Source organism: Oncorhynchus masou, chromosome 13 (assembly GCF_036934945.1).
Source record: "Oncorhynchus masou masou isolate Uvic2021 chromosome 13, UVic_Omas_1.1, whole genome shotgun sequence".
In the NCBI taxonomy this organism is placed as follows: domain Eukaryota; kingdom Metazoa; phylum Chordata; class Actinopteri; order Salmoniformes; family Salmonidae; genus Oncorhynchus; species Oncorhynchus masou.
Genome location: NC_088224.1, coordinates 87,404,997 through 87,415,454, shown reverse-complemented (window position 1 = coordinate 87,415,454; position 10,458 = coordinate 87,404,997). Strand labels below are relative to the sequence as shown.

At 46.3% G+C, this 10,458-nt stretch overlaps 1 protein-coding gene across 1 annotated transcript in view; it reads left to right on the top strand.

Moving 5' to 3' along the window:
- Positions 1-9,050, top strand: part of LOC135553461 (dentin sialophosphoprotein-like) — a 41,947-nt gene extending 32,897 nt beyond the window's left edge. The window contains exon 8 of the mRNA XM_064985568.1: positions 8,904-9,050. Within this exon, the coding sequence (XP_064841640.1) occupies positions 8,904-9,050 (147 nt within the window). The remainder of the gene's footprint in view (positions 1-8,903) is intronic.
- Positions 9,051-10,458: the final 1,408 nt, after the last annotated feature.

Sequence of the window (10,458 nt, the reverse complement as noted above, 5' to 3'; positions counted from 1 at the left end):
CACACACACACACACACTCACACGGACACACACACACACACACACACACACACACACACACACACACACACACACACACACACACACACACACACACACACACACACACACACACACACACACACACACACACACACACACACACACACACACACACACACACACACACACACACACACACACACACACACACACACACACACACACACACACACACACACACACAGGATAACAGCTCAATCAAAAAACAAACATCACTCACACATAGACAAACATCACTCACACACAGACAACCATCACTCACACAGACAAACATCACTCACACACAGACAAACATCACTCACACAGACAAACACCACTCACACAGACAAACATCACTCACACAGACAAACATCACTCACACACAGACGCATATCCCTCACACAGACAAACATCACTCACACATAGACAAACATCACTCACATACAGACAAACATCACTCACACATAGACAAACATCACTCACACAGACAAACATCACTCACACAGACAAACATCACTCACACACAGACAAACATCACTCACACAGACAAACACCACTCACACAGACAAAGATCACTCACACACAGACAAAAATCACTCACATACAGACAAACGTCACTCACACATAGACAAACATCACTCACACACAGACAAACATCACTCACACATAGACAAACATCACTCACACACAGACAAACATCACACACACACAGACAAAAATCACTCACACATAGACACATATCACTCACACACGGACAAACATCACTCACACACAGACAAACATCACTCACACATAGACAACCATCACTCACACATAGACAAACATCACTCACACACAGACAAACATCACTCACATAGACAAACATCACTCACATAGACAAACATCACAATAACATAAATGATTCTGTCTGAGAGGAGGAAGGCATGAATAACTCACATGTCCTAATGAGGAGACCTGTCTTTCTGTTGTCTCTCCCACTTTCACTGATGGGAGTGTTTGTGTGTGTGTGTGTTTGTGTGTGTGTGTGTGCCTGCGTGCGTGCGTGTGTGTGTGTGTGTGTGTGTGTGTGTGTGTGTGTGTGTGTGTGTGTGTGTAGCACTCTTCACTCTGTGTGTGTAGAATATAGCCTTGAATCCATCTTTATTGTCCATAGCAGATGGAACATTGCCTTTATCTTTACCTCAGAAGTAGGCAGAACGTATCATTTTCACTTCACACATAATGGTGTTTTATGTCAGAATATTTTATACAGGCCGAGCCATTCCAAAGTGGTTGAATTGAAAATGTCTTATCATTTTGAAGCTTATTGAAAGTAGCTAGACAATTTCAGTCAAACAGTTCTCACAAAGAAGTTAAGTTTCCCTGCAATTAGGCCAGTCGTTTTATCAAATGTAGGTAAAGAAATACTATAGGTTACAAATGTATTGTCCATTTACATGGACGTTCATGAAATACTGTCAGACCATGTGTCTGTTGTCATTATTTCAATGAGACTGTAACGCGATTTGTCTTCCTCTGACGAGGAGTATGAAGGATCGGACCAATAGGCAGCGTGGAATGTGTCCGTGTTGATATTTAACAACACTGAATACAAAAAACAAAATATCACCCACAACTAAAATGGGGAAAAACAATCACCCACAACTAAAATGGGGAAAAACAATCACCCACAACTAAAATGGGGAAAACAATCACCCACAACTAAAATGGGGGAAAACAATCACCCACAACTAAAATGGGGAAAACAATCACCCACAACTAAAATGAGGAAAAAAATCACCCACAACTAAAATGGGGAAAAACAATCACCCACAACTAAAGGCTACCTAAGTATGATTCTCAATCAGAGACAACGACCGTTGGAATGGTTAGTACCGCACACACACGCACGCACGCACGCATGCAGCAAACACACACACGCACGCACGCACGCACGCACGCACGCAAACACACACACACACACACACACACACACACACACACACACACACACACACACACACACACACACACACACACACACACACACACACACACACACACACACACACACACACACACACACACACACACACCATGCGGCCAGCACGGCAAAGTCATCTCAATATTTTTTCTGTGACTCCAAGTTAGTTTGGCAAGGTCGATGTTAGAGATGAGAAGATACTGGGCTGTATGTATATATATATATTTATTTGTAATTTTATGTTAAACAAACACACGTTTTTCTCCCTGTTATGATATCCGTACTGCTAGCATAATTACTTTTACAATTATAATTGTATTTCCTTTTCTATTTTAGTTTGCAGAATGTGGAGAAGGCTACTGCATCGCCTGCTTTGCCAAGTTTCACCAGAAGGGGGCACTGAAGCTCCACAGAATGATCCCCATTCTCTCTCTCTCTCTCTCTCTCTCTCTCTCTCTCCCGTCTCTCATTCTGAGTCTGACATACAGGTGAACGGACACACTCATCCACACTTGCGTATGACACACACATTGCTGAATCCTGTGTTTGATTCTAAGTCAATGTTTACGCATGGCGTTTGTTTATTTTGTTCTCCCAGTAACAAAATGGAGGTTCTCCCTTTACAAATGACCTGCACTTGATCACATACCCTCACACAGATTACACACACCTGCACCAAAATGCTTGGGAACAGGAGGGAAAACAGTATGTGCACACAAATGCAGTCACACACGTACACACTCCATCCAGTGCTTAGTGATTTGGAATGGTAATGTATTGAAACAGTGTGCCGAAGCAGAGTTAGTTTAACAGCAGTGGAGAGAGCAGAGTTAGTTTAACAGCAGTGGAGAGAGCAGAGTTAGTTTAACAACAGTGGAGAGAGCAGAGTTAGTTTAACAATAGTGGAGAGAGCAGAGTTAGTTTAACAACAGTGGAGAGAGCAGAGTTAGTTCAACAACTGTGGAGAGAGCAGAGTTAGTTTAACAACAGTGGAGAGAGCAGAGTTAGTTCAACAACTGTGGAGAGAGCAGAGTTAGTTTAATAGCAGGCAGTGGAGAGAGCAGAGTTAGTTTAACAATAGTGGAGAGAGCAGAGTTAGTTTAATAGCAGGCAGTGGAGAAGGGCAGAGTTAGTTTAACAATAGTGGAGAGAGCAGAGTTAGTTTAATAGCAGGCAGTGGAGAAGGGCAGAGTTAGTTTAACAATAGTGGAGAGAGCAGAGTTAGTTTAACAACAGGCAGTGGAGAAGGGCAGAGTTAATTTAACAATAGTGGCGAAAGCAGAGTTAGCTTAACAATAGTGGAGAGAGCTGAGTTAGTTTAACAATAGTGGAGAGAGCAGAGTTAGTTTAACAATAGTGGAGAGAGCAGAGTTAGTTTAGCAACAGTGGAGAGAGCAGAGTTAGTTTAATAGCAGGCAGTGGAGAGAGCAGAGTTAGATTAACAACAGTGGAGAGAGCAGAGTTAGTTTAACAGTGGAGAGAGCAGAGTTAGTTTAACAGCAGTGGAGAGAGCAGTTAGTTTAGCAACAGGCAGTGGAGAGAGCAGAGTTAGTTTAACAGCAGTGGAGAGAGCAGTTAGTTTAACAACAGGCAGTGGAGAGAGCAGAGTTAGTTTAACAGCAGTGGAGAGAGCAGAGTTAGTTTAACAACAGTGGAGAGAGCAGAGTTAGTTTAATAGCAGGCAGTGGAGAGAGCAGAGTTAGTTTAACAGCAGTGGAGAGAGCAGAGTTAGTTTAACAACAGTGGAGAGAGCAGAGTTAGTTTAATAGCAGGCAGTGGAGAGAGCAGAGTTAGTTTAACAACAGTGGAGAGAGCAGAGTTAGTTTAATAGCAGGCAGTGGAGAGAGCAGAGTTAGTTTAACAACAGTGGAGAGAGCAGAGTTAGTTTAATAGCAGGCAGTGGAGAGAGCAGAGTTAGTTTAACAACAGTGGAGAGAGCAGAGTTAGTTTAATAGCAGGCAGTGGAGAGAGCAGAGTTAGTTTAACAACAGTGGAGAGAGCAGAGTTAGTTTAACAACAGTGGAGAGAGCAGAGTTTGTTTAACAGCAGTGGAGAGAGCAGAGTTAGTTTAACAGCAGTGGAGAGAGCTATGTCTCTCTCTGTGTCTGTCCCTGTGGTGTGTCTGTCTCTGTCTGTGTCTGTCCCTGTGGTGTGTCTGTCTCCGTCTCTGTGGTGTCTCTGTCTCGGTCTCTGTCTCTGTCTCTGTGGTGTCTCTGTTGTGTCTCTGTCTCTGTGGTTTCTCTGTCTCTGTGGTGTCTCTGTCCCTGTGGTGTCTCTGTCTCTTCCTCTGTGGTGTCTCTGTCTCTGTGGTGTCTCTGTCTCTGTCTCTGTGGTGTTTCTGTTTCTGTCTCTGTCTCTGTGGTTTCTCTGTCTCTCTGCCTGTGTTAGTTGTTTCCCTTTCAAGGTTTTGCTTTCCTGAACTCTTTCTCTCCGTCTTAGAGTACTCCTGCTGTGCTTTATTTGTGTGTGTGCGTTTGTGTGTGTGGAGTTTGTGTATGTGTGTGTGTGTGTGTGTGCGTGTGTGTGTGTGTGTGTTTGTGTGCGTGTGTGTGTGTGTGTGTGTGTGCGTGTGTGTGCCTGCAGTATGAACCAGACCTGGTGCAATGCAGATCTTTTTGAGCCATTCGTTGTGTTGTAGTGCTGACCAACAATTCACTTCCACTGTTTGTCTTTGCTGTCTGTCACACACTTCAAAAGAGTCAGAACAACACACAAACCAATGAGAGCCATGTGAGAGCCTGGCTATACCCAGAAGCCACTGTTTTTGGCACACGCACGCAGGAACACACACGCACGCACGCACACATGCACGCACACACACACACACACACACACACACACACGCACGCACACACACACACACACACACACACACACACACACACACACACACACACACACACACACACACACACACACACACACACACACACACACACACACACACACACACACACACACACACACACAGACACACACTGACAGGGAGGCTGTGTGTTTGGCAGGACACAGAGATCCAGGATTATAAACACGGCCCCTGATGCAGGCGGCACTGCACTCATAATCCTGTTTGATTTGCCTTCCGAAAAGACAGAGGAAAAGAGGGAGAAAGACATACAAATATTAATTTAATCAGCACTCAGCATGCAGTGTTCCTTCTCTCTTTGCAGTCAGTCAGTCTGCCTGTCAGTGTGTGTGTGTGTGTGTGTGTGTGTGTGTGTGTGTGTGTGTGTGTGTGTGTGTGTGTGCAAATATTCATCATCCACAGAGTTTTATAGTATGTGTGTGTTGTTCCCATTGATGTCTGCCCAAACCTGCCATTCTTCCCACCCGGGTTGTTTGGGGGTCAGTCCAGTTCCAAACCCCATCATCCTGGATGTCTGGGGTCAGTCCAGTTCCAAACCCTGTCACCCTGGATGTCTGGGGTCAGTCCAGTTCCAAACCACGTCACCCTGGATGTTTGGGGTCAGTCCAGTTCCAAACCCCGTCACCCTGGATGTTTGGGGTCAGTCCAGTTCCAAACCCCATCACCCTGGATGTTTGGGGTCAGTCCAGTTCCAAACCACTTCACCCTGGATGTCTGGGGTCAGTCCAGTTCCAAACCACGTCACCCTGGATGTTTGGGGTCAGTCCAGTTCCAAACGACGTCACCCTGGATGTTTGGGGGTCAGTCCAGTTCCAAACCACGTCACCCTGGATTTTTGGGGTCAGTCCAGTTCCAAACCACGTCACCCTGGATGTTTGAGGTCAGTCCAGTTCCAAACCATGTCACCCTGGATGTTTTGGGTCAGTCCAGTTCCAAACCACGTCACCCTGGATGTTTGGGGTCAGTCCAGTTCCAAACCACGTCACCCTGGATGTTTTGGGTCAGTCCAGTTCCAAACCACGTCACCCTGGATGTTTGGGGTCAGTCCAGTTCCAAACCATGTCACCCTGGATGTTTTGGGTCAGTCCAGTTCCAAACCACGTCACCCTGGATGTTTGGGGTCAGCCCAGTTCCAAACCACGTCACCCTAGATGTCTGGGGTCAGTCCAGTTCCAAACCCCGTCACCCTGGATGTTTGGGGTCAGTCCAGTTCCAAACCACGTCACCCTAGATGTCTGGGGTCAGCCCAGTTCCAAACCCCATCACCCTGGATGTTTGGGGTCAGTCCAGTTCCAAACCCCGTCACCCTGGATGTCTGGGGTCAGTCCAGTTCCAAACCACGTCACCCTGGATGTTTGGGGTCAGTCCAGTTCCAAACCACGTCACCCTGGATGTTTGGGGCTCAGTCCAGTTCCAAACCCCGTCACCCTGGATGTCTGGGGTCAGTCCAGTTCCAAACCACGTCACCCTGGATGTTTGGGGTCAGTCCAGTTCCAAACCACGTCACCCTGGATGTTTGGGGTCAGTCCAGTTCCAAACCACGTCACCCTGGATGTTTGGGGCTCAGTCCAGTTCCAAACCCCGTCACCCTGGATGTCTGGGGTCAGTCCAGTTCCAAACCACGTCACCCTGGATGTTTGGGGTCAGTCCAGTTCCAAACCACGTCACCCTGGATGTTTGGGGCTCAGTCCAGTTACAAACCCCGTCACCCTGGATGTTTGGGGTCAGTCCAGTTCCAAACCACGTCACCCTGGATGTTTGGGGTCAGTCCAGTTCCAAACCACGTCACCCTGGATGTTTGGGGTCAGTCCAGTTCCAAACCACGTCACCCTGGATGTTTGGGGTCAGTCCAGTTCCAAACCACGTCACCCTGGATGTTTGGGGTCAGTCCAGTTCCAAACCACGTCACCCTGGATGTTTGGGGTCAGTCCAGTTCCAAACTCCTCGTATTCAGATGTTCTCCAGCCATGTTTGAGAAAAGCAACACAGACAAAACTATAAACAACATGATTGTAACAAAATGACAGAAAGAGAAGACATCAATGTGTATAGAAAATACAGCTTTTAAACTAGATCAGTTGTGCTGTACTTCTAGACTGTAGACATTTGGCTCTCCACATTAGGCCATTTAGCCGTAAGGATTCAAATATCACGTTCTCACTAATAAACTCTATACCAGCTCTAAGATGGGTCTGTTCTTTCGTCTAGGGATGTGACGAATGTAAAATTGTTCTCAGCGTGTAAACGATAAGAAAAACAAATCATGTTCATTACAAATATGATCCTGCATATGACCCAATGATGTACACTATATAAACTATTGGTATGACCGACCGATAGGGGGCAATGCAGTTCAATCTAGCTCAGTCCTGGCTACCTACCAGATGACGGTCATCTTACTGCTGTCCCCCACCCACTCAACAACCATGGTAGTTTAGGCTATTTTAGGGTCTCTGCTGTGTGCCTCTCCTCCATGTTCTCAGTTATCAGTCCATGGGACTTCATGTCCCACTTCTCATCAATGTGATGTATGCCAGCGCGTTCATAGACTGTTGTTAATTAACGCCAGTATGGTGTTTGATAGCGCGGGCTTTTAACTTGCAGAGCAATCATTGTACAATTTCTCTATCCATGCCTTCACGGTTTTTTCCTTCCCGACATGGCATGTTGTTGTCTGGTTCTAGATATTCCATCATGGCAGTAAATCTGACATCCTTTACCGTTGACAATGGCGGCATCAACTGCAATCATTTCTGTAATCAACGCTGTACGTTTGTTACTCGCTTATCGCCCTGCTGCCAGAAACAGGTCTCACTGTGAATCCCTTTCAGATGGTTAAAGCATTTCACCTGTACTGTCACTGCAGCTCAATTCCACCTGTACTGTCACTGCAGCTCAATTCCACCTGTACTGTCACTGCAGCTCAATTCCACCTGTACTGTCACTGCAGCTCAATTCCACCTGTACTGTCACTGCAGCTCAATTCCACCTGTACTGTCACTGCAGCTCAATTCCACCTGTACTGTCACTGCAGCTCAATTCCACCTGTACTGTCACTGCAGCTCAATTCCACCTGTACTGTCACTGCAGCTCAATTCCACCTGTACTGTCACTGCAGCTCAATTCCACCTGTACTGTCACTGCAGCTCAATTCCACCTCGCAAAGTTTGCATTTACGCACTTCGCCACCTTCTCATTTAATTCCTCAATGTTTTGCCGTACAGGGCTTTGCTGCTGTCTCTTCTCTGTATCGTTCGCTGACATTTTTCCAAACGTTAATGACGGCGACGTGCGTAGTGTTTTATATCCGTGGCAAATTGATACAGCGTTGTTGGGTTAGTTATTTGTAAAACAAAAATATTAGTCAATTTACAGTACATTGTGATTGACATTTTGGGGGATTTTTTCTGAACGTTAACGACCCCTATTTCATTTAAACTTTTAAATATTTAGTTATAATATATTTCCTATTCTCCTGCTTTCATTTATTTATTCTGTTATCTTGCTTTCATATGCCCCCACCACACACACTCTCTCTCTCTCTCTCTCTCTCTCTCTCTCTCTCTCTCTCTCTCTCTCTCTCTTTCTCTCTCTCTCTCTCTCTCTCTCTCTCTCTCTCTCTCTCTCTCTCTCTCTCTCTCTCAGTGAGGCGGACATCTCAAGGACACCGCAGCGTTGATAGAGGTAGGTTAACCTGTGTGGTTAATAAAATGAATAACATCCTCAGCCCCTGGTTCAGAGAGAATCAATCAGACCCTGTTTTTAAGGCATATTCATAGAGGATGTTCATATCTGATGTGTGGTTTTTAATTGAAATAATGTAATTTGATTTGGTGGAAGTGATTTCCTGTTTCAGGGGTCAGGAGGAGAATTTGTGAATGAGCCCATGTGCTTCTTGGGTAATTAAATACATGGTGACTTGGGCAGCGTAGGAATCGTGTGAGTAGAACTGATATATCCCTGAGCCATCTTCTCAGAGTCGAGCTGCAGTTGCTGGGGTGGTTGTAAAGATGTGTTTGTGTGTCACTTATCACTGCTTTGCTCTCCTCACAGACAGAGATCCAGACCCTGTTGAGCACGCTGGATGTAGTGAGCACTTCCAGAGGCGTGTCCAGCCCAACCCCAACCCCCACTCCCAACCCCAACCACAACCCCAACCCCAACCCTAACCCCACCCCCAACCTCCCAGACCTGGACTAAAGCATCCGCCATCTCCTGGACAGTCTGTGGTGCAACGTGGCGTTGGTGGATGGAGCGAGACATGATGTCCCAGATGTGCTCAATTGGATTCAGGTCTGGGGAACGGGCGGGCCAGTCCATAGCATCAATGCCTTCCTTTTGCAGGAACTGCTGACACACTCCAGCTACATGAGGTCTAGCTTTGTCTTGCATTAGGAGGAACCCAGGGCCAACCGCACCAGCATATGGTCTCACAAGGGGTCTGAGGATCTCATCTCGGTACCAAATGGCAGTCAGGCTACCTCTGGCGAGCACATGACTGACCCACCACCAAACCGGTCATGCTGGAGGATGTTGCAGGCAGCAGAACATTCTCCACGGCGCTTCCAGACTCTGTCACGTCTGTCACATGTGCTCAGTATGAACCTGCTTTCATCTGTGAAGAGCACAGGGCGCCAGTGGCGAATTTGCCAAACTTGGTGTTCTCTGACAAATGCCAAAAGTCCTGCACGGTGTTGGGCTGTAAGCTCAACCCCCACCTGTGGACGTCAGGCCCTCATACCACCCTCATGGAGTCTGTTTCCGTTTGAGCAGACACAGGCACATTTGTGGCCTGCTGGAGTTCATTTTGCAGGGCTCTGGCAGTGCTCCTCCTGCTCCTCATTGCACAAAGGTGGAGGTAGCGGTCCTGCATCTGGGTTGTTGCCCTCCTACGGCCTCCTCCACGTCTCCTGTACTGGCCTGTCTCAAATCAAATCAAATCAAATTTTATTTGTCACATACACATGGTTAGCAGATGTTAATGCGAGTGTAGCGAAATGCTTGTGCTTCTAGTTCCGACAATGCAGTAATAACCAACAAGTAATCTAACTAACAATTCCAAAACTACTGTCTTATACACACAAGTGTAAGGGGATAAAGAATATGTACATAAAGATCTATGAATGAGTGATGGTACAGAGCAGCATAGGCAAGATACAGTAGATGGATTCGAGTACAGTATATACATATGAGATGAGTATGTAAACAAAGTGGCATATATACGTATACTGGTAGCGCCTCCATGCTCTGGACACTACGCTGACAGACACAGCAAACCTTCTTGCCACAGCTCACATTGATGTGCCATCCCGGATGAGCTGCACTACCTGATCCACTTGTGTGGGTTGTAGACTCCGTCTCATGCTACCACTAGAGTGAAAGCACCGCCAGCATTCAAAAGTGACCAAAACATCAGCCAGGAAGCATAGGAACTGAGAAGTGGTCTGTGGTCACCACCTGCAGAACCACTCCTTTATTGGGGGTGTCTTGCTAATTGCCTATAATTTTCACCTGTTGTCTATTCCATTTGCACAACAGCATGTGAAATTTATTGTCAATCAGTGTTGCTTCCTAAGTGAACAGTTTGATTTCACAGAAGTGTGATTGA